Below are 23,668 nucleotides of genomic sequence, written 5' to 3'. Positions count from 1 at the left end.
GCAGAAAAACACTGCTTCCTGCTAACCATAACAAAATAAATATATCATGCCACTTAAGTACAGGCAAGTGAGTAGCTGTACCTGAGAGCTGAATGCTGAGGAGTAGCAACTGAGGGGGGGGAATTTGCTTTCATGCCCTGATTCTGGGCTTCTGAGAGACATCTAGCTGGTCACTATGATTCAAAGTCTTATTTAAAAGAAAGCAGGGATGGGGGAATAAAAAGTTGGTAGAAAACTCCTCCATCATAACTTTCCCACTACTCATAAATGGTCTATTAATTGTTCCAGGGTCATCTCCCCATCCTCCCACCCCCCCGAACTGCAGCAAAATGCAAGCAAGTCAGGGCCTGCTGGGAACTGTGGTTCTTTATCAAACCTCACAGCTTACCTTTCTGCAAATATTTCAGATCAGATGTTAGCGTGTCTGGGGAAAGAACAGGAAGAGAGATTCAGCACCACACCGGTTACGCTTTGAACACTGACTGGAAAGATGAACTGAAGAACAATTTCAAAACAATTCTGAAGAAAAAAATATTATGGCCTGAGGTTGCAGGAGCAATGTTGAGCAATGTTAGCGGAATGGACAAGAATTGCTTTCTCAATAGCCCTGGCCCCGGCAACGTTACAAAGGACTTTACTCCTCGCCACACTCAGACCTGGACCAAAATCACAGCCAGCACAAAATCCTTGCAGCCGTTTTCCTTACATTTGAATTCCTGTATGACATGTTCCAGAAAGGGGGTCACATCGCTGAAGTCCCAGGCCCTCCATCTCAAAGGAACAGAAAAAACCATTGGTGTCTCAAATGCCCCTCTCTCCTCAAACCTGAAAAGAAAACCAGAAAAAAAAGTTAGCAGCCCTCCATGCGGTCCAAAGTCCTAAACAAACAAGCATTAAAACAAAATACATGGAAGGAAGAGGGATGCCCAATATATTCTAGTTTTTGTTTTAATGGCCTAACTCTGTATAACACACCTTCTGATGTTTGATATTTCAACTTTGAGATTATCCCACCTTTTAAAAAAGTTTTTATTAACAATTTGTCTTACAAAACAAACAAATAGGGGAAAGTACATCTCTTGTGCCCACTGTCATTCACAGTCTTTTTCACATTTCGTTTACATGCAGTGAGACACACTGTTGTTGTAGACATCTTGCAGTTGGGGAAAAAAGAGAAAAGAGTGAGAGATTCTTATTGTTTTTGTATTGTTCTTTCATTCTGTTGCATAGGGTTAGTATAGGTTTTTTCGGTCAGCATCATATGAGTAGGTCCTTTTATTAATATTTATTTTTACTGAGATTAAGGGGTCCAGAGGTTGGTTGGTTGGTTGTGTTTGGAGGCCTCTCAGTTCCTGTCAGAACCCCAAGGTTGGTTTAAAACCACACAAAAACCACAGGCACAAGGAAAGTGACAACAGTCACTCTTCAGAACAGAAACTTAAGAGAAGCTAGACAGAACTGCTAGAAATTCTGTCTTCGAAGTGGAAGACTGCCATGCGGGGATAGAGAACGACAATCCGTATTGCTGCAACAGCAAGAGGAAGTATGCTGTAAGGCAGTGGTTTTCAGCCAGTGTGCCGTGGCACCCTGGGGTGCCTTGAATGATGGTCAGGGGTGCCATGGGCAACACTGGACTCTGTCTCTTTCCTGTATGGTGTAGTGGTTAAGAGCGGTAGGCTCGTAATCTGGTGAACCGGGTTCACGTCCCCGCTCCTCCACATGCAGCTGCTGGGTGACCTTGGGCTAGTCATCCTTCTTCGAAGTCTCTCAGCCCCACTCACCTCACAGAGTGTTTGTTGTGGAGGAGGAAGGAAAAGGAGAATGTTAGCCACTTTGAGACTCCTTCAGGTAGTGATAAAGCGGGATATCAAATCCAAACTCCTCCTCCTCCTCCTCCTCCTCCTCCTCCTCCTCCTCATCTTCATCTTCCCTCCTCGGATGCCCTCTCATGTCTCCACCTCCCAAAGACTTGTACAGCTGTTTGTTGCAGCAGCCCTGGCTGCAAGCTCCCCAGGTAAATGGTGCCTCTGGGGCTGGCCAGGGGGTGCTTCCCAGGCCCCTGTGGGGCAGTGTGAGGAGGCACCTCTCTTTGGGGCAGGGAGGGTTAGCTCAGAGACCAGGGGCGGCAATCGTGGTTGCCCAGAGGACTCCCAAGGAGAGGGGAGAGGAGGATGACGGAATGCTCCAGAAGGGAGGGCTTGAAAAGGGGTGAGGGGCTGCCAGCTCTGCAGGCAAGGGGTGACAATACTGAGCCCCCAGGGGTGCCACAGAAAGAATGTACCTAGCTGATCAAGGGAGCCGTGGACCCAAATAGGTTGAAAGCCTCTACTGTAAGGAATGGGAAGGAGCACTGATTTTGGGAATGAAAGTAGGTTTCAACTTTAAGGCCCATTTCTGTCTGTGAAAACCTAGAGGTCAAAGAGGCTTATGAGCACCTCCAACAGCCCCAGGCTCTTTACCTGCCGGTCACATTATTCCCAGAGGGAAAAAACCAGAAAGGTTTAGAAGGATATGCACGGGTTCCACTTACCTCTGCAAAACACTTCCAATGTTCTGCAAGGAAAAGAGAGAAAGAAAAGGTAGCTTAGTGTCTGCCCCAGACCAGGCTACAATCCCTGCCCAACCCCATGCCCTGAAGTATAAGCACCCGACTACTAAAATTATGCCGCCCCAGAAGATAAACCAACCTCTTTAAAAGAAGCAGCAGAGGTTCACCCAGGGCAGCCTCCCTTTGGCAACAGAAGAGGGGCAAGAATGAGCCATTGGAAGCCATTAGACAACCAACCATGAGCAAAGAGCAGAAAACGTCTGATCCCACCTACTTTAAGCAGGCGTCTCTACTCTGCATTAAGAGATGAGCAAATTGCCCCTCTTGTTTTTCTTGCTCCGGTATGCTACAGCCTTGGCTGCCAGCTCTATAAACTGCCCCCTTTCACTTCCTACGTAGCTGCAGGCACACACTGATTTGGAACCAGCCTTGGCTCTGGCCTGCTCAGTCTCACCTGCAGGACTTCACTGGTTGGCCTCTGAAGCTTCACTTCCATCTCCAGGATGAGAGTTTCAAGGGGTATGAGATCCCTGGAGAGCCCGTCCAGGTGCTCCTCCCTTTTCCTTGCAATCTCCTCCTCCACCTCTTGCATTTTCTCCAGCAGAAGCTCCTCCTGTTCCTCCAAGAACTGGTGCAGTTGATTGAACTCGGCTATGGCCTTTCCCTTCTCTCCCTCTATGTGCTCCTAGAACAAGCAGATGGGGCAAAGCGAGAGAAGCCAAGGAGGGCATTTTGAGGAATACAGCCGGCCTTTGCATTGTCAAGAGGTAGGATGAGAAGGTCCCTTCTGAATTGCCCCAAATATCACATCAGGTTTTGGCAGGGGAGGAGTTTGCTGAAGAATTACAGGGGCCATTCTTATGGGAGACCAGACCTTTCCAAGGAAAGAGACACCCTGAGGAGCAGAGCTGATTTGCATCGCCAGGCCAGCCTTCCCCAACCTTAGATCCACAAAGTGTTGTACTCTGGATCCCAACATTCACAACCAACGAGGCCCACAGTCATGGATAATGGGACCTGTAGTCCCATAGCATCTGAGATCCCAAGGGGTGGAATTAATGCTATGTTATTACATTCCATCTTGCTAGCTGCAATGACCCCTTCTCTCTTCCCACTGTGTGCTGTTCTCCTGACACCAGGGAGCCATTTTTTTGGGGGGGGGGAGGGGGAAGGAAGGAGGAAGCCCCATTACACAAGTGAGCTATATCCTTGTGCAGGGCTTCCAATGTTGGGGCAAGTTGAATCTTGCCAAGTTTTGGAAAAGCAGCCTTTTATTGTCTTGTTAAAAGGATATATATTATAATATGACAAAGATAATAATAATAAATAATAACAATACCCCACCCATTTGGCTGGGTTGCAAAGCAATTATATGGGTGAAATAATAAATGACCAAGGGATAGCTCAGTTTGGTAGAACATGAGACTCTAAATCTCAGGGTCACAGGTTCAAGCCCCACATTGGGAAAAGATTCCTGCATTGCAACCAGACTAGATAACCCACATACAAGTATACCTATATATGCTAGATATAATCTGTTTCAGGAAAAGCTGCTTCAGACCCTTCTGCTTTTAATATTTGTTTCCCACCAGCCCCCCAAAACCGATCCTACGTCTCATTCATTTCTCAGCCCTGCTGATGCTTACAATCAGCTGCCGCCTTTCAATTTCTGTTTGTGCTTTATAGCTCAGAAGTCTTTCTCTCTCCTTCCTCAAAATCGGCAAGCAACTGCTGATATGTCCCTGAAAAAGAAGAAGCAGGTTTTTTGGGGGGTGTTCTTCCTCTTAGAGGTTTACTTTATATACCCGTCAAAACAAGACACTTGGAGCAGGTGTGAGGACCCCATCGCCTGTCACCGTGTTGGTGAACCAAACTCCCATTGCCCATGTTCGCTGGGGCTGATGGAAGTTGTAGTTCAGCCACCCCTGGAGGACTAAAGATTCCCTACACCTGATTTGAAGTGCAGCTGAATCAGAGGCTCACTCCCTGAAGGTTATTCCTATGCCTTCCAAGTCCAAATCGTACGCTTACAAGCACATTGAATAGATTTATGGGCAGCCTTCAGTGTTCAAGCTGGGTCATTCCCATCCACTGCCCACTCTCACCTTGTATACTTGGGCGGCTTCTTCTGCGGAGACCACTCTGTGGCCCCTGTGCTCTTGGGAACTGGCACATTCTCCGCAGAAGGGGACGTGGTCGTCCTCGCAGAACAAGTCCCACGGTTGCCGATGCCTCTGGCATTCCGAGTCCCGTTTTTCTCGAGCCTCTCGCTCTGCAGAAACGTCCCAGTCCTTGAGTATTTCAGCGAGGTTTGAGAGAGACCTGTTGGGCCTGAAGGTCCTCTCGACAGCCTTTCTGCACTCGGGGCATCTGGCAGTTGCGCCAGGCTGCTCCCAGCACCTCGTGATGCATGTTTGGCAGAAGCTGTGCCCACAGTTTAGCAGCACTGGGCTTGTGAAATAGCAGAGGCAGATGGGGCAGGTAGCTACGCACCGGCACCGCTTCATGGAGTTTCCGTCACCCATGGGCTGAACCTTTGGCAGGGATGCGGCGCCACCTCAATCTGAAACAGGGCACATCAAAAGGAGTGAGTTAATAAACTGCTTTGAGGTTTAAGGTGAGTTAATAAACTGCTTTGAGATTAATAAACTGCTTTGAGGTTTTCTAAACAAAATAAAAAAAACCTTCCAGTAGCACCTTAGAGACCAACTAAGTTTGTCATTGGTATGAGCTTTTGTGTGCATGCACACTTCTTCAGATACCAGGTACAGTGGTATCTCAACTTACGAAGATGATCCGTTCCGTGGCCGTCTTCATAAGTCGAGGTTTTCAGATGCCGAAGCGCCGCTACGGCACATGCGCAAAGCACACTTTTTCACTTCTGCGCATATGCCGACTGCGCACGCATTAGGGCTGCACATTGGCAACATGTCACATGCCCTTTTCTGCTAAAGTGGTCCCTGCCCTCAAGTTCACAATCTTAAAAAACAACAACTCACACACAACACAAAAGGAAAAAGGAATGTGAGGGTGGGAGGACAAACAAGCGCAAGTTGTAGCCCAGGCACCCCAAACTTCGGCCCTCCAGATGTTTTGGACTACAATTCCCATCATCCCTGACCACTGGTCCTCTTAGCTAGGGATCATGGGAGTTGTAGGCCAAAACATCTGGAGGGCCGCAGTTTGGGGATGCCTGTTGTAGCCTATATATTCCCATGCAGCTAAGACTGCAATCATCATGTTATGCTGTATTTCTGTTGATCTGCTGTGTTTTTTTTATGGTGTCTTACTTAGAGGATATGTTGCCTGAATTTTTTGTGCTGCTTTAAAATGGTGGCGGTGTTTTTTTCTAAAAAAGATTGTGTTTGTGATATATTTAAGGTGTTAAAACTGCTCAGCAGGAGTGGCGTACAATTTATCTTAATACTAATATTTATGATTGACATTAAACAAAGCAGGCTCTTTCTACATATGTGAATAAACCTTCACAAATCAGCTATTAAAAATGGCAATACGCGGGAGCTACTTAGTGGGGCAGCATTTCAGTCTTGCCGGGCACTCAAGTACTGTAACAGACTCGAAGGCTGCCTTACTCAGCGTTAAGGTTTCAAAGGGAGACGCCACTGTGCTGTTGAAGAGCAGCAATCTGCAGTCTTGATATCCCGCTTAGGCATTTTAATCTCCCTTTTGCAAATTCCATTACCAAGTGGGAGTGTCTCCCCTTCCCCCTGATTGAATCTACTTTTCTTTTGACCAGACGCCCTTTTCAATTGCACAGGAAGTCACGTGTCTTCCCCTTACAACGCTGGCCCTTCTTGCTCCACCCTTGACCTTCTTTCAACATCTGGAGGACCCCACACAGGCTGTCCCTGGGCTAAGGTGTTAAAGAGAGCTATGCCTCTGGAACTCTCCCTGGCTGGCATTTCGTAGCAAAAAAATTAAATATATGGACAGGGAAAATCTCCCTCTGATGTCAGTCGGAGTAGACAGTGTGCGCGCAGCTTCTTTATATACCGTATTCTTTGCATGTTTTTACTCAGAAGCAAGCCTCTCTAAATGTTCCAATATCCACCCTACCACATGAAATGTGCATTCCGGTAGGGTTGCAACGCTGGGCGAGTTTACGCAGAAGTCATTCTCAGTTCAGTGGGAGTTGTCAGCTCGAAAGAACACAGCTTGACTTGTAAAACATGAATCAGGAATAGGATATTTCTCCATTCCCGTCCCGATTTGCAGCCCTAGGCAGATTCCTACATGTGCTTGCTAGCTTTCCCGCGCGTTTGGGTATTTCAGTTGGAGGTAACTACAGCGTTGGGGCAGTCGATATAAATTGGTGTGTTAGGTTCTCACCTTCACGTCAACTGACGCCGCCCCCAACCCCAGTAAGCAGCCCGAATCGCTCAACCTCCTGCAGCCACGTTGGCCTCCAACCCCACGCGCGGCGACTTCGCATCCGGGCCGGAAGTCGCGTTGCGAGGGAATCCTCTGCCTTCGGCTTTGGCTCTATTGTGACGATCGGCCGCATTCCATATATGGAAGGGGGAGGCGGAGCTTTGCACGTGGAGGCGTTCTAAGCACCGCTGATTGGCTGCAGCGGGGAGCCAGTTCGCCCCGCCCCCGAACGTTTGCTCATTCACAACTTATCAGCTGCTGCAACTTTCTGAATCACTTTTCGTGGCGGGGATTTTGAGTTCGTTCCTGCTTCGACTTCTTCTCCTTCTTGCTGGTAGTTGGAGTTGCTCCGGATCTGGGCGCTTGAACCGAAGGAGTCCCCTTTGCTGCCCCCCCCCGGATTAGGACAGCTGCTTTTGCCGGGCTTCGAGGTAAAGGGAATTCGCCTCCTGGACGAGTTTAGGCTCAGTCGGTTGCCATTTAAATCAGTACAGGAATTTAGGCGTGCGCGTGCTGCATTTTGAACCCAGCAAAGCTGTTATTAGGTTCTGGTTCATTATTGCCCCTTTTCCTCTGCCCGCAGTTTTTTCATTGCTTATTCCTCAATGTCTCCTGGGCGTCAGCTTTAAAAACAAAAAGCATAAATCCCAACACGCTTGCAATATAAAAGCGAGGGACCCGCCCGCGCTTCCTGGAAATCGTTCTGCAGAAAGGAAAACTGGGGCGGCGACGCAGGTGGTGGTTAAAAGGTCTCTTCCAGAAGCTAAATAAATTTGTGCATCAGTCCTTGGTGTATTTAGAGACAGGGGTTGTTGTGGGTGTAGCGGGGGGTGGGGTGGGCAGAGAGGCAGCTGCCCTGCCCCCCTCCCCCATATCAAGTAAAACAATAGAAATAACTGACCAATCACGCCGGTTCTGTAACAAAAGTCTTGCGTTCCCGCCCCGTCCCCCCAAAATCCTGGCTACGCTGTGTGTGTTAAAAATCCAACCCCAAATGTTTCCGCCCCAGTTATATGGGTGCCGTCCTCTTTTTCATCCCTCTTTTTGGGAGTAAAGTTGCTTCATGCTCATTTTTTAAAAAGGGTTTCCTTCTCAAACCCGAGTCTCTGGTTTGCCTGTCCTCATTCCTAGGCCATTTCCTGCTGCATCAGTCTCTCCTTTCTCTTGCTCGTAACCGGAGTTGCTCCGGATCCCAGCGCTTGAACCAAAGGAGTTCCCGGATCCTCCGTCCAGTTAAAATCGCTGCTTTGGCCGGTCGTTGGGGAGCGAGGGGTAAACGAAATCTAGACATTGGGAACTGGTTTGTAGCCCGATCTTTCTTTCCCTTGTGGACTTAAAAAACAATTAAGACGAGAGTTGTTCTCAAAGAAGCGCGCGTTTTATTTTGCAGGTGGCTTCGCTCGCTGCGGCGGAGTGCAGGAGAGCTGCCTGGGCGTGTGTTTGTCGCCTTGTCCGCGTATTACTATGCGGTTTCGAGTCATCTATTCCCCCCCCCCCATTTTTATTGATTTGTCCAAATGATTGCAAATTAATTAACCGAATTAATTCAGTTTAACCGCAATCGTAGGTTTTATTCTCCCACGACCCCACCCTCGCTTTTCTCGTTATTTGCTTGCCCGACATTCAAAAAATTGTAGTTTCCTTATGCACAACTCCTGGGGGGGGGAGCAAAAGGTGGTCTTTGATAGTGGGGGGCAGGGCTCAATCCCACCCCACCCAAGAACGGATTAGGACAATGCTCAGGCCTAAACCCTGCCCAGTTAAAAAGGCTTGGCTGCATTAACAAAAACACGTGTATTTTTTCTAACAATGGAAATAGTGCTAATCAACTTCAAGTCTTATATTTGCATATATCATGGTACATAGGCGGAGGATGCCGCTTAACTCATTAGGTAAAATTGGAAATTCAGATTTGATTTACTTATAGATCTCTCCAAATCTGAGGCCCCCTGTGGGATTTGGATTGCATTTTTACTTTGCTTGCATAAAACGGAGGTTCTATGGGGTTTTTGTTTTGCTTTTAAAGAAATTGCCCTCAAAGTTCAGAAGACAAACAGGCAGAGACCGGGGAGTAAGGGAACAAGAAAAATCATCCAATGAACCATTTGTAAAAGTTTTTAATGTATGCTACTGTAGAGGGCAGGAGAGAATGGCTCGCTGTCAAGAGGGCCAGCCCCATGTAGTGTGGGTGCAATCTTCTCTAGGTGCTATACTAGAACTTGTGGGGTAACCAGCTTCATTTAACCAACATGCTTATGTCTAATTAATGCATAGCTGTGTCACTTCCCCTTACCTTGGGAGGAAATAGGCAATCTTGCCAATTGTCCCCCCACCCCGCCTGAGAAGCTTAGTATGTGCAAAGGTTAAAGCTGGTTGCTCAAGTTCAGCAGCCACATGGCTCTCACCAGCCACTGTTGTGTTCCTATACCAAAAAAATTAGGAACTTTCACCACTTTGTAACTAAGCTAGATTTTACTCCATCTGCAACTTTTCTGAAGCACGTGTTTCTGACCTCTGGAGAGTTTGTAAGTAAACCATTTTTTAACTTGCCCAGCATGTGGTCTTTACTCTTTTCCTATGCTGAGGGAAGAGGGAAAATTGGAAACTCACTTGGAAGGGCACATTTTAAAGGTCCATCAACCTATATTTCCATGCTTTACTTTGCAATCTGTTTTGTGACTTTTCTGCTGGGCTTCTCTCGCCAAAGAGTACTTGACCCAAACCTGGATCTTGGCATTCAGGAATTCTCATATGGTGTGTATGTGGGTGTGTATATACCGTATATATATTGCACCAACAGAACTCTGTCACCCAATGACATTTTGGCAATAGATTCCCACCAGAGGAAAAGCGGTACCCTTTGTCAAAACGCATAATGAATATGAGGAATTTGCTGCCCCAAGATGTGGTGATGGTCACTAGTGTGGGTTCCTTATCAAAGCCACTGACCACATTTTTTTAGAATGATTCCACGAACAGGATTAGTTAGGAGGGTGATAGAGATCCTTCATAGTCACTGGGATTGTTTTATTGTGCATACTCTTTATGGATGTTTATCTTTCACTGTTTGTATAACTCATTTTTTTACTATGTTAATGATAATAATAATAACAATAACTAATAATAATTAATAAAAAATTATTTATACCCCACCCATCTGGCTGGGTTCCCCCAGCCACTCTGGGCGGCTTCCAACAAAATATTAAAATACAATAGTGCTTCAAACATTAAAAGCTTCCCTAAACAGGGCTGCCTTCAGATGTCTTCTAAACGTCTGGTAGTTGATTTTCTCTTTGACATCTGATGGGAGGGCATTCAGAGGGCAGGCGCCACTACCAAGAAGGCCCTCTGCCTACTTCCCTGTAACTTGTCTTCTCGCAGCGAGGAACCACCAGAAGGCCCTCAACGCTTGGACCTCAGTGTCCAGGTGAAATGATGGGGGTGGAGACGCTCCTTCAGGTATACTGGACTGTGGCTTAGTAGACTATTTTGGCCATAAGCGGTATACAAGGTTCAGAGGCAGTATGCCACTGAATACCAATTGCTTAAGGGCAAGAGCCAGAGGGGGCTACAGTCTTCATGCCATGCTTGTGGGATTCCCAAAGGAATCCAGCTGTACACTCGGGGGGGGGCAGGATGCTGGAGTACATTTCATTTCAGCTGGGCTCTCCAGATACACTCCTGCCATTTTACATAAGGCAGGTTCTGGACACAAGCCAACTATTAATAATGGCAACATTCAGAAACCAGTGAGAGAGCCTTGCTATTCAGTAACAGGATTGAAAAGTAGCCTTCATTCATTCATTCATTCATTCATTCATTCAACAGTGTTCCAAAGAGAAGATCCCATGCAAACCTCTTGAACTGGAATATGCAGGGTTGATACCATCAGAGTGGCACTGGGAGACCTCATTTGTTTTGCTGTGTAAGGGAATAAGATATTGTTAAGTATACAAGCAGGAATTGAAAACTAGACAGCCGAGGGAGAAGAGGAAAGGGAGGAGAAAAAAGAATCAAATAGGAAAATGTGCAATTTAGGATTAGATATAAGGGTTGAAATGTGAATTGGAATATAAATTTCTAATATAAAGCAGTAAATAGGAGAAAGTAGGGACACGGCTAGGAAGAAGAGCGGGAAGTCAACTTATCTGGGGGAAATGTATCAAATTTGATGTATTGATAGGTTAAAATTTGGAAAACCAATAAAACTATTTGGCACCAAACAAACCATCAGATTGGCTAGCTCACTACCAAAAGTAATTCCCCCTCTTTGCATGGTATTTGTCTTGCTTTGCCACCTCATTACCAGTTGGGAGCAGTAGTTCCATTTATTTGTCTGGCTCTCATCTGCATGGCATTGTGATGCCTTTGTCTCTTGCATTGCTACGCCTTCTCATTGTATGTGATGTCCACCAAGATACACTAAAGTTTCTGGCAAAATAAATACCTCACGCCTTTCATATTCCACGTGATAACTTTTTTAAAAACTGCAATAGACAATTAAGGCTACTCTTTCTAGAGTTTCAATCCTTGCCTGTCTCTTGCAAGGGACGTAATAGTACCACTGTATTCTGCTCTGGTCAGACCTCACCTGGAGCACTGTGTCCAGTTCTGGGCACCACAGTTCAAGAAGGATACTGACGAGCTGGAACATGTCCAGAAGAGGGCAACCAAAATGGTCAAAGGCCTGGAAATGATGCCTTATGAGCAACAGCTTAGGGAGCTGGGTATGTTTAGCCTGGAGAAGAGAAGGTTAAGGGGTGATATGATAGCCATGTTCAAATATATAAAAGGATGTCATATAGAGGAGGGAGAAAGGTTGTTTTCTGCTGCTCCAGAGAAGCGGACACAGAGCAATGGATTCAAACTACAAGAAAGAAGATTCCACCTAAACATTAGAAAGAACTTCCTGACAGTAAGAGCTGTTTGGCAGTGGAATTTGCTGCCAAGGAGTGTGGTGGAGTCTCCTTCTTTGGAGGTCTTTAAGCGGAGGCTTGACAGCCATCTGTCAGGAATGCTTTGATAGTGTTTCCTGCTTGGCAGGGGGTTGGACTGGATGGCCCTTCTGGTCTCTTCCAACTCTATGATTCCTGCTGTAAGAATAAATAACAAGGAGCAAGGTTGGGAAAAAGCAGGCTTTATGTGTATTACACTGGAGGACAGCATTCCCAAATGGGTCTTAGTTGCTTTCTTTGCCTACACAGCTTTTATGTTTACAATGCACACAAAAGCATGAGAACAACAAACTAAATTGTAATTACATCAAAATCCACTGTCATCTGTAGCATCTCCCTAAAATACAAATCAAAGTTGAACAAAGAGGGGGGTGGTAAAGAGGGGTATCAAAGAGGGAATTGGCCTCTGTGGCTGGTTGTGAATAAGCTGGTTGAGTGATGTTTCCCTTTATTGGTGCGCCTAATACTAACCTGATTCTCTTGCTACTGTTTCTTTCCAGGGCAGAGATACAGGCCTTTTGATCTCCCTTTCTGTTGGGGCTGCTTCTGAGTGCAGGAGAAAAGAACTCTGTTCCATTTGTGTCTCACTGCAATAGTAAAGCTATGGCTGAGAGCCCCAGGAAGAGGCTTCGGTTTGAAGCTACTTGCCCTATCTGCCTGTCCTACTTTGAAGATCCTGTGACTCTAGGCTGCGGACACAACTTCTGCCAAGCATGCATCTCTATATGCTGGGGGGAGGCTGGCACAGAAACCAGGTGCCCACAGTGCCGAGCAGCTGTCGGGCGGGATTTCAAATCAAACTGGTCTCTAGCAAGCATTGCTGAAATTGCTCAACAGCTGAATTCCATGGGCCTAGAGGGGCCAAAATGTGTGACGCACAAAGTGCCCATGAATTTATTTTGCAAGGACCACGAAATCTTCTTCTGCCCTCTGTGTGACGCTGCGCAACAGCACCCATGCAAAGCTGTGGTTCCCATAGACCAGGCTGTTGAAGAATACAAGGTAAGAATACTACAAGAAGAATACACCAAAGTGTTGGTACTGACCTTTAAATCCCTAAATGGCCTCGGTCCTGTATACCTGAAGGAGCGTCTCCACCCCCACCGTTCAGCCCGGACAGTGAGATCCAGCGCCAAGGGCCTTCTAGCGGTTCCCTCATTGCGAGAAGTGAGGTTACAGGGAACCAGACAGAGGGCCCTCTCGGTAATGGCACCCGCCCTGTGGAACGCCCTCCCAGCAGATGTCAAGGCAATAAACAACTATTTTACATTTAGAAGACAACTGTTTAGGGAAGTTTTTAATGTTTGATGCTGTACTGTTTTTAATATTCGGTTGGAAGCCGCCCAGAGTGGCTGGGGAAACCCAGCCAGATGGGCGGGGTATAAATAATAAGTTATTATTATTATTATTATTATTACATTTGATAGAATATGGGCATATAACCAATGCTACATTCTGAGAAATATCCAGGGCCAGGGTTCGAGGGCAGTGAGAATTCATACTCTTGCTTGTGGGAAGGCTTTATTTCTGACCCCAGGTGTGCGAGGTGACTTTGCAGGTGCAATTGTATGGGGAAATATGTGCTCCCACACCAAGCTGCCTGTGTATTAAGGCCATCTTTCCCAGTGCCAGCACTATTATATATCACATTGCATATGATGTTTTGGGGATGGCAGTCTTGTGGGCTAAATTTCCCCAACACTGGGCACATGCCTCAGCAGCGGCGTAACTAGCTATTCAGGTGCCCGGTGCAGTGCACGTGTCCTGCAGGCCGGGGGCGGGGCAAGCCAAGGCAGGGTGTGCTGCGTGGAGCCTCTTGGCAGCCTCCCCCCAGCTGTAGGGTGGCTGCGGCAGTGGGCAGACGCAAGCAGCGCGCTGCTCGAAAAAGCAGTGCGGAGCTTGCAGGCAGTCTGCTCACCGCCTCCCCCTCAGGAGAGATGCGTGGCTTAGGCATGCTCCAGTGGCATAGGAAGGGGGATGCGGTGGGTGCAGTTATTAGTAAGTGCCATGAACCCAATTTTTATTTATTTATTTAAAAAACACATTTTTTGCCATTTTGTCAGCCCCCTCAGTGATGACACCTACCGCACCCCCCTTCCTACGCCACTGCGCCTCAGTAGGCCTCTCTGACTTTGCTCTGTGTTTCATGTGAGCTACTCTGACGTTGTTTGACACCCATTTAGTAAACCAAACTGTTTCATTCATTTTTTCCTGCTTTAAAAATATCTGAACTGTTCCTAAAGATCAGTGCAGCCTAATCTAAACATCTGATTAGCAATAATAATAGTAGTAATAAAGCCAAGTAATATGGTTTAAATATTATATTTAAACAATTTAAACTTTTTTGCGGTATGTGTGTGTGTGAATTATTTTTGGGGGGAGACCTGTAAACACATGTCAACTCAGTGGCATGACTTGGTATTGTTTAAATTTTTAAAATGAAGGTGCTACAAACTGTTAACATAATAATTCCAGCATGTACTGTAAGTATTTTTATATATATATTTTATGGATTCTGTAGCTGTGGTTCCTGCATTGTAAGGGGCTGAAGTTGGGTCCCTTCTAACTTGACAATTGTATGATTCTATATAGTGTTTGTATGTGCATTGATGGTCAGAGAAGTTGGGACTCAGAGAGTCCTTCTTACAGGCCCTGCCACATGAACAGGAGCAAGGTTATCATCATTTCTTTTTTCCCCTTTGTCAAATAAGTTGTGTGTGTGTGTGTGTGTGTGTGTGTGTGTGTGTGTGTAAATCTCTCAAAATCAACTAAATTTGAACTTCTTTGAACTTCTGCTCTTTTTGCCAGGATCGGATTTTTCGCTGCCTAGAAGTTCTGAAGGAGGGGAGAGAAACCATTCTGCAGTATACAGACAACTTGGAAAATGAAAGCCAGGATCTTCTTGTAAGTGCCGATTTATTAATTAATTAAAATTATATCTCTCTTCCTCCCAGAGGAGTCCAGAGACCACTATTTGTTGGAACTGAGCAAGTAATGGAACCAACAAGATGGTTAAAAGCCATGAGGCATCCCAGCCCCTCAGCGTTACGTGGTTTCTTTTAGAAATTATAAGATATTTCACAGAAACATGGAGTGATATCTTAATGATGGACGTGTTGCATGTTTTTAGTAAATTCTTCCCTGCTGGACGTTGATGCCATTTTGTATGCCCTTTGTATGAAATCCTATCTCTCTTGATGGTGCAAACATGGATTATGCTGGCCTGATTTTCTGCTCTTTATATTCCGCTTTTTGCAGGAGCAAATGAAAAAAGTGAAGGAAAAAATAGTGGCAGAGTTTGAAAAATTATGCCAGGCTCTGAGAGATCAAGAGAAACTTCTTCTGCAGGATATGGTAAACGTGGAGAAGTCTCTTGCAGTGAAAAAACAAAGTTGCCTGTCCAGGTTCTCTGATGAATTGGCAAGTCTTGGAGGTTTCATTCAGGATATGGAAGAAGTGCGTCAGAAGCCAGAAATTGAATTCCTTAAGGTAAGAAGAGTAGAAACAAACTATCCATTAGGAAAGCAAACTCCATATTATGGCGTTTCTCCATCTATATATACCGTACCATATCAAGGAGCCCAGTTTTATGATTGTGGTTTATGAGGTTTGTAGCCAGTGTGGTATAGTGGTTAAGAGTGGTAGACTCGTAATCTGGGGAGCCGGGTTCGCATCTCCGCTCCTCCACATGCAGCTGCTGGGTGACCTTGAGCTAGTCACACTTCTCTGAAGTCTCTCAGCCCCATTCACCTCACAGAGTGTTTGTTGTGGGGGAGGAAGGGAAAGGAGAATGTTAGTCGCTTTGAGACTCCTTCGGGTAGTGATAAAGCGGGATATCAAATCCAAACTCTTCTTCTTCTACAACATCCCAGATAAATGTCTAATTTCACTTCACTGTGGATCAGTCTGATAGAATAGGTTTGTATTTTTTTTAACTCTCAGGTCATGTGTGTGCTCCTAATGCCCTCCTAATTAGATTAGATTAGATTACTGTAGATTAGATTTCTTTATTGCCATTGTCTAATTACAATGAAATTGGATGCTATCTCATAAAAACAAAAGCAAGAAACAAAATTTCAGCCACACATCACATGCCTACAAAACTCTTCAGGTCAATTATTTAGTTACAGTATTTAATTAGGGTATTTTTGCCATCATTCCCTGCTTGTGGCCTTCCTGGAGGCACCTGCCAACCTCATGTTGGGAAGAGGAGGATGAACCCTCAGTCTGGTCCAGCAGGACTCTTCTGATGTCCTGTTTCAGACTATTATTCTTACTTTATATACCATATTTACTCGAAATGTGCATCTTTTTGGCCAAATCATGTCACAAAAATTGGGGTGTGCATTAGATTTGATGGCACCAGCAAATACTTTTGGGGTTTCAAGGTTTTGAAAATTGAGGTGCTCATTTGATTAGATGGCATATTAGATCTGCTTAAATGAGGTAATGCTGTACTTTAGCTCTCTGACAGTAGCTACCCCCTACAGAGTCTGAAGGAGTCTTTATAGTACATTGAAATCTCTGTTCTTTCTCTCTTCTTTCCGTAGGAAGCTAAAAGCATATTGCAGAGGTAAGTGGATCCCACTAATTTCTTGTTTACACATTGTACTTTTCATCCTTGTACAGCATTCCTATTTCTACTAGTTTGCTTCTGTTTCCACTTGTTTGGGGTTTTTTGTTTTGTTTTTTACCTGCCTTAAGAAAGGCTTTCTAGTTATTTGCTGAATTCTACCCTACCCCCCATTTATTAATACAGCAGATCAGTGCTTTTTCCCCCTGGGGGAATGCAGGGGTACACATACCCCTAAACATTTTGTGAATCTAAGTTTGGCTTCATTGAGGGGAATTATTTTAATATGAGTAGGACAATGAGAGTACAGTGGTACCTCGGTTTATGAACACACTTGGTTCCGGAAGTCTGTACTTAACCTGAAACGTACTTAACCTGAAGCGAACTTTCCTATTGAAAGTAATGGAAAGTGGATTAATCCATTCCAGACGGGTCCGCGGAGTACTTGACCTGAAGCGTACTTAACCTGAAGTGAACTTTCCCATTGAAAGTAATGGAAAGTGAATTAATCTGTTCCAGACGCTCCACAGAGTACTTAAACTGAAAATACTCAAACTGAGGCGTACTTAAACCGAGGTATGACTGTACCCCTAAACATTATTTTAGGAAAAAAGCGCTGCAGCTGATGGTAGTCTGGGTGTCGTGTTCATCTTTCTCCTCTTTCTGTTCACATTAAATCAATCTCCAAGGGTCTTTTGCATGCACTTTATTTAGATTCCTTCTACTTTCAGTCTGTTGGTTCTATTGAATCTCTCAGGTGGCTTTTGTTACCATGTTACCCTTCTGGGTCACCTGGAAAAGGATGGAGATTGGGGGTTCTTTGTTGAAATGGCTCTGCTCATTCCTGAGAAATAGGACTCAGAAGGTAGTTCTGGGCTTAGACGTGAAGCTTTCTGCCATTCCATTGTAATCCAAACCTTTCTTTTGCTTTCCTTGGGGATTCTGAATTGCATCAATGGAGGGTTAATACTGTTTTCTTTCCAGATATGATAAGAAGAAGCAATTTGAGAATCCATTATTTTTCTATACCGTGCTGAAGTGGAGGATTGAGGAAATTCGTGATAGAAATGTCTGTCTGAATAGTATCGTGCAGGAGCTAAGGGGTATGAAAACAGGGGTGGGGCACTGGATCTTTCCACAGGAGCTGGAACCAAAAGTGGGAACGGCCGGCCACCTGTCAATCTTGTGATGTCATTTGGGGTTGGCTGGCTTAACTGCTGAGCTGCAGCAGCTTTGGCATGAATTGTGTTTGAGTTTTTTCTGTGGCTGATGTCATACAATTCTGTTTTGTTAAGTGCCAAACCTGGCAGGCCTAATAAGGTCCACTGGTTGGAGGCTCCCTGCAATTGTATTAACGAATAGCTGCAAGGATTTTATACTGTACTGGATATTATTTTTTATTTATAAACCGCCTGGTATTTTTGAAATCTCTTAATCAGTGCAAAATATAAAAACAGTTTCATTAAAACAATAGTACAGTCTAAACCCAATAAAATAGTAGCATGAAAGTATATATCTGACTAGGGCATGCTTGGAACAGGCCCACTGAAATCAATGAATCTAAGTTGGTCATGTCTATTAACTTTAACGGGTCTACTGTGGGTGAGGCTAGCACTGAACGCCACACAAATAAAGCAGGAATTCAGATTTCTCGAAACACATACAAACAAGGTCTGATGTTATGCATCAGGAAAAGCAAATCTTTACAAAATGTCTGAACTAAATAAAATAAAATTCTTTCCAGTAGCACCGCAGAGACCAACTAAGTTTGTCATTGGTATGAGATTTCGTGTGCAATTGATGATTCCTGCTTTGTCCAAGGCAGAGAAAGGACATTCCATAATATAGAGGCAGCGATAGAAAATGTCTGTTTCAGGGTCATCACCCTATGACAGGCATGTTCAAAGTCCATTTCAGGGACCTTTGGGTTTAATCTGGCCCCTGTGACAGTCTTATTTCCCCTAAAGTTCAACAACTTCAATCCTAAAAACAACAACTTTGAGGTAAAATTGTAAAAAAAAGCTCAACTTCAATCCCCAAAAAGGTCAACAACTTTGGTCGGCCCTCACGCTTCATCAAATCTGGCTCTCTTTGAAAAAAAATTGGGCAGCCTTGGCCTATGATATTCGGAACAGTTTGGTGCCATAGGTACAACTTCCAGATGATCTAAATGATCTTGCAGATGTAGGTGTGGAAAGCTCTAGGTTAGCGTGGGGCTTCTGGAAAGAAATGTGGCAGCATCCTTTCCTCATGCAGAGTGGTTGGGACCTGTGCATCTACCCCCCCACCCCCGTGTTGCTGGACTACAACTCCTATCATCCCTGACCATTGGCCTGGCTGACTGACTGAGGCTTGTGTGAGTAGTAGTCCAACAACTTCCGGGGGGGGGGATTTCTAGCTGGAGTGTTCCTCCCAGAGCTGCCCTTTAGACCTAGCACCCATGCTTTCTCCCACCCCAGCATAATTTACATGGGCAGGATGGTCCTTGGACCTGGGTGAGTGATGGGGAGGCAGCAGAATTCAGGGAAGAAGGATCCAAGAGTTGGCGAACGATGCTGAGCACTCATATGGGCTACACGGAAGGCCTTCGTGCGCTTTTGGGCTGCCAGTATTTACTCCTAAACAGAGGGAGCAGGACATTCCATCCCACATATATTCTATTTTGTTTGTTTTCTAACAGAGACTCAGTATTGTGAAGCTATTGAGTGTGCATACTTTTCCTCGGGTTTCTCTTTTCGTGTGTGTGTGTTTTAAAATTTGTGCTTTAGCAAACCCCAGAGTTACATTAAGCATGCTGAAGCCCCTGTCTTGTTCCTTGTAGGCATATTCTTGTTTCAGTCAGCACTCAGTTTATCTATTAAAGGGAGTGATGGATGGATTTTAAAAAAATATTTTTGTGACAAATGCAATTGTGTGACATTTTATCTCTGTTTTCTTTTCTCTCACTCCCTACCCCCACCCCGGCCCCCAGGTGGTCTAACTGAATTTAATGCAGCCACAGGTAATTTTGGGGACTGGTGGAGGACCAAATTCACAGAAGGGATAGGGAGGTCTTTTTTTTGCAGAAATTTGTTTGATTTGTGTTTTATGGGGGTTGCCAGTTTAGGAATGTTAAACAGATTAACCCATAAGTCAGGCACCCCCAAACTGCGGCCCTCCAGATGTTTTGGCCTACAACTCCCATGATCCCTAGCTAAGAGGACCAGTGGTCAGGGATGATGGGAATTGTAGTCCAAAACATCTGGAGGGCCGAAGTTTGGGGATGCCTGCCATAAGTTGTTCACATGCAAGAACATAGGAAAAGCCTCATAGCCTGCCTTGCTTGGGAATTCCATGAAACCAAATAAATCAGTACAGCTTTTAACATCGGTGCAGTTTTGAAAGATTCGGTCTACCATTTTGGTTCAAAACGGCATCCAACTGTATAAAAACTTCCTTCATTTCAGGAACCATAATACAAAGTTTGGTTGCGATATCTTAAGAGCTGCCCGAATGCAAAGCTAAACAGAGAAACCAATATGACAGATGAGGGCAAAAGCCATTTTCTGCTCTTGCTGTCTAGCAAATGGTACTCGGAGGTTTGCCCTTTTGATCCAAAATGATTAGTAGCCATTGTTAAACTCATTCCATAAATTTGTCTAATCCTCTTTTAAAGCCACCTAAGAGCTTATTGTGAGGGCTGGGCCCTGCTGAGGCCGTCACTTGCAGTCTTGCCTGTACTCCTTTGTGGCAAGTGTCTTTCCTTGACTGAGAGACGTTTCTGTTGAAATTTTACCTCAGAGTTTTACCTCAGAGGAATGAGAGTTGTTGTAAAAGGACTAATCAAAAGACATTGAAGAAGAATTAGGTTACCTTGGTAATCAATATATCCCATAGCACATACACCTAACTATAAATCCTGAGACTTGAGTCTCTCTCTTTGGACTCATCTGCATTTTTCGACTTACGATGTTATAAATGCGTTACAAAAAGTGTGGCGCCAGATGGTGCCATAGAGCTGAAATCCCAAGTTGATCAGAATTTCCATTGTGAGCTTTTATAACGTTTCTTTTCATAGTGTTTCTATAGGTGTATAGATCCAGCCCTTTGCATTCTCTTTCCCTTCCCTCACAGACTTCAAATTCCTATTCCCTAACTGCTCTTCACTCACTCTTAATGGATTCTTTACTGCTTTGGAATGCTCCTGTCAATCACAAGCACATCCTCACAGACTTTCTAGCATTTTCCCTCAGCCCAGCTCCGTTTGCAGCGTCAGAGCTGGGCTGTGAGAAAAGTGGCTGAAGCAAGAGAGCATGAGAAATGTGACTTGAGCATTTAGGTAGCATCTGATTTCCTTCCCAAAATATCCGGTATGTGGCAAGGCATAATTTTGTCATTCACGTATATATGTATGGCAAACAGATTTGCACACACAGAATCACAGAATTGTAAATCTGGAAGGGAACCAAGGGTCCTTTATTCTAACTCCCCCCCCCCCTGCATTGCAGGAATCTCAACTGCACCATCCATGACAGATGGCCACCAAACCTCTGCTTAAAAACCCCCAAGGGCAAGGAGTCCACCACCCTTTGAGGAAGTCTGTTCCACTGTCAAACAGCTCTTACTGTCAGAATTTCATAAGTTGAAATAAAGCCCTTAATTATGTTTTTTATTTCTCTCTCCCCCCCCCCCCCCGGCCCCAATCCCTCCAGAACCTATAACGTTGGATCCAAAGACAGCTAGTCCACAACTCATCGTGTCCAAGGACTTCAAAAGTGTGAGACATGGAGGCAAAGATCCAGATCTGTCCACAAATCCTGAGAGAATCTATGACGACTGGCCTTTTGTGATGGGCTCCAAGGCCCTCACAGAGGGCAGATATAGCTGGCAGGTCTTTTTGGGAAGTGGAGGAGACTGGGCTGTGGGAGTCTCCCAGAAGAATGGTTCCTCAACTCCTAAGAGAAATGAGATATGGCAAGTTGGGAAGTGGGATGGTGAACATTGGGCCTCCTGCCCCTCATGTTATCAGGATCACTCTCTGCCTTTCAGTGAGGAGATCCAGAGGATCCAAGTTGTTCTGAACTGCAGGGTGGGACAGCTAGTGTTTTATGACGCCGATTCGGGAGCTGAGCTCACTGAATTCAAAGATGTCAATTTTGGTGGGCGAGATGCATTCCCCTTCTTTCGACTGTCTGAAAAGGGGTATATCGCCCTCATTTCCTAAAGGTCTGCTCTCGTAGGATTTTCTGATGTTATTGTCCCGGTTGTTGTTGTTTTTAAGTCAAACTTTTTATTGGACAAGAGCAGCTATGATAGTTCTGCAAAGGCCCAGACCAGCTTCTAGTCAAAGTCTCTGAAGCTAACTAATTGAAACCGGAGTTTGTTTTTCTTTGCCTGCCCTTTCCCAGATTTCCCCCGGCAAATTATTTCTTTAAAAAGAAGACGTAATCTTATTGAAAATAATACTTTATCCTAAGCAATGACAGAATAGTTTTTATACAGGCAGTCTTTCAGGACCCCCAATTCTGCTTTTAGAGTACACATTTTGAGGTAAAATCCTGTTCAATATGGCTTAGCAATGATTTCAGCCTGTTTCACTTTCCTCTCCAATATCTCGCCCTTCCCTCAAAACGCTTGGGTGCATTGGGTTGTACATTATTCCCCCCTACCCAATTCAGTTACAACTCTGTAAAGGAGGATAGGCTGAGAGAGAGAGAGAATGACTGGCTCAGGGTTCACTTTATTTATTTTACCATTTGGGAGTAGACCCCACACCAACAGGATTTTCTCAGGAGCTTTCTTTTTTTCTTTCCAGATGTGTTCTGGAGACTAATGGGATGGAGTAATTCCTTTTGTAATGACAATGTCCCCCTCCCTTCTTGATATGTACACCCACATTGTGGCTGAATAAAAGGATTAGTCTTTTAAGATGTCTTGGTGGTGTTTTCGTTGCAACAGACTAAAACTGCTGTTCTATTCACGGAGCAGACATGGGACAACTGGAGTGGAGAGTTACCTTCTTCAAACATTAAAAACTTCCCTAAACATGGCTGCCTTCAGATGTCTTCTAAAAGTCAGATAGTTTATTTCTTTGACGTCTGGTGGGAGTCCGTTCCATAGGGCAGGCGCCACTACTGAGAAGGCCCTCTGCCTGGTTTCCTATAACCTCACTTCTTGCAATAAGGGAACTGCCAAAAGGCCCTCGGACTTGGACCTCAGTGTCTGGGCTGAACGATGGGGGTGGAGGCGCTCCTTCAGGTATACTGGGCCGAGGCCATTTAGAGCTTTAAAGGTCAGGACCAACACTTTGAATTGTGCCTGTGAGTTGTTACAATGCTTCGAAGGAAGGACAAAGTGCCCCGTGTTCACACCTAATCCTAACTACTGATTGTTGAAACAAGCAGACTTCACAGCCCTTGGTTTTAATTGGGCTTGTTTTCTCTCCTATATTCTGCTCTGGCTGAAGCCTTCAGCTAGGAAAACACACAACCCGAATCTGGATCTCTGAGTAGCAATCTTCACACACATGCCTGAGATAGGACCAAGCCGAAGCACTTATCCAAGATGGCAAACAAACAATAAGAATAAATTCGATAAAATTAGACATTCTCACATTCAAAACTGCTCAGCCTCTTCCTCAGGTCTAGATGTGCCAGTGAAAGGCACACCATCCATTTAAATCACATGCCTCCCCCCCCCCCGAATTCTACAAACTGGTTTGTTAAGGGTGCTGGGAATTGCAGGATAAACAATAGTTCTCAGAGTTCCATGTTTCCCTCTGCAAAAAAATAAAATAAAAAACTATGATGCGCTGGTAGAACCCCGAATACAGTATGCAGGGGGAGCAGAGGGGAGCTGCTTCTGTCAGGCAAGTCCATTTGCTTGCATTGATGGAATGATGCTAAGCCGAATACAATGGTACCTCTGTTCAAGTACACAATTGGTTCCAGAAATCTGTACTTAACCTGAAGCGTACTTAACCTGAAGCGAACTTTCCCATTGAAAGTAATGGAAAGTGGATTAATCCGTTCCAGACGGGTCTGTGGAGTACTCAACCTGAAGCGTACTTAACCCGAAGTATGAGTGTAATTGGTTCTGGAAGTCCGTACTTAACCTGAAGTGTACTTAACCTGAAGCAAACTTTCCCATTGAAAGTAATGAAAAGTGGATTAAACTGTTCCAGATGGGTCCGCGGAGTACTTAAACTGAAAGTACTCAAAC

General features: G+C 45.0%; 2 protein-coding genes across 2 annotated transcripts; one reads left to right on the top strand and one right to left on the bottom strand.

Moving 5' to 3' along the window:
* Nucleotides 1-377: 377 nt before the first annotated feature.
* LOC118080116 (zinc finger protein RFP-like) lies at nucleotides 378-6,980 on the bottom strand. The gene is made up of 7 exons (XM_088663666.1): nucleotides 6,899-6,980; nucleotides 4,654-5,111; nucleotides 4,195-4,290; nucleotides 3,003-3,233; nucleotides 2,531-2,553; nucleotides 707-825; nucleotides 378-424 (listed from the first exon to the last, which is right to left on the bottom strand). Exons 2-7 carry the CDS (start codon nucleotides 5,071-5,073, stop codon nucleotides 378-380), a joined length of 936 nt encoding a protein of 311 aa, XP_088519792.1. The 5' UTR covers nucleotides 5,074-5,111; nucleotides 6,899-6,980.
* A 5,471-nt stretch (nucleotides 6,981-12,451) lies between these two features.
* LOC148687064 (zinc finger protein RFP-like) lies at nucleotides 12,452-22,375 on the top strand. Its single transcript, XM_088663638.1, has 7 exons — nucleotides 12,452-12,897; nucleotides 14,704-14,799; nucleotides 15,154-15,384; nucleotides 16,446-16,468; nucleotides 17,453-17,571; nucleotides 19,440-19,469; nucleotides 21,160-22,375. The coding sequence occupies exons 1-7, from the start codon at nucleotides 12,499-12,501 to the stop codon at nucleotides 21,669-21,671; spliced, it is 1,410 nt and encodes a 469-aa protein (XP_088519764.1). The 5' UTR covers nucleotides 12,452-12,498; the 3' UTR covers nucleotides 21,672-22,375.
* The last annotated feature ends 1,293 nt before the right edge of the window (nucleotides 22,376-23,668 follow it).

Source organism: Zootoca vivipara, chromosome 2 (assembly GCF_965207765.1).
Source record: "Zootoca vivipara chromosome 2, rZooViv2.hap1.1, whole genome shotgun sequence".
Classification (NCBI taxonomy): Eukaryota; Metazoa; Chordata; class Lepidosauria; order Squamata; family Lacertidae; genus Zootoca; species Zootoca vivipara.
The sequence above is the reverse complement of the archived record's forward strand: the minus strand, read 5'-3'. Positions and strand labels throughout refer to the sequence as shown.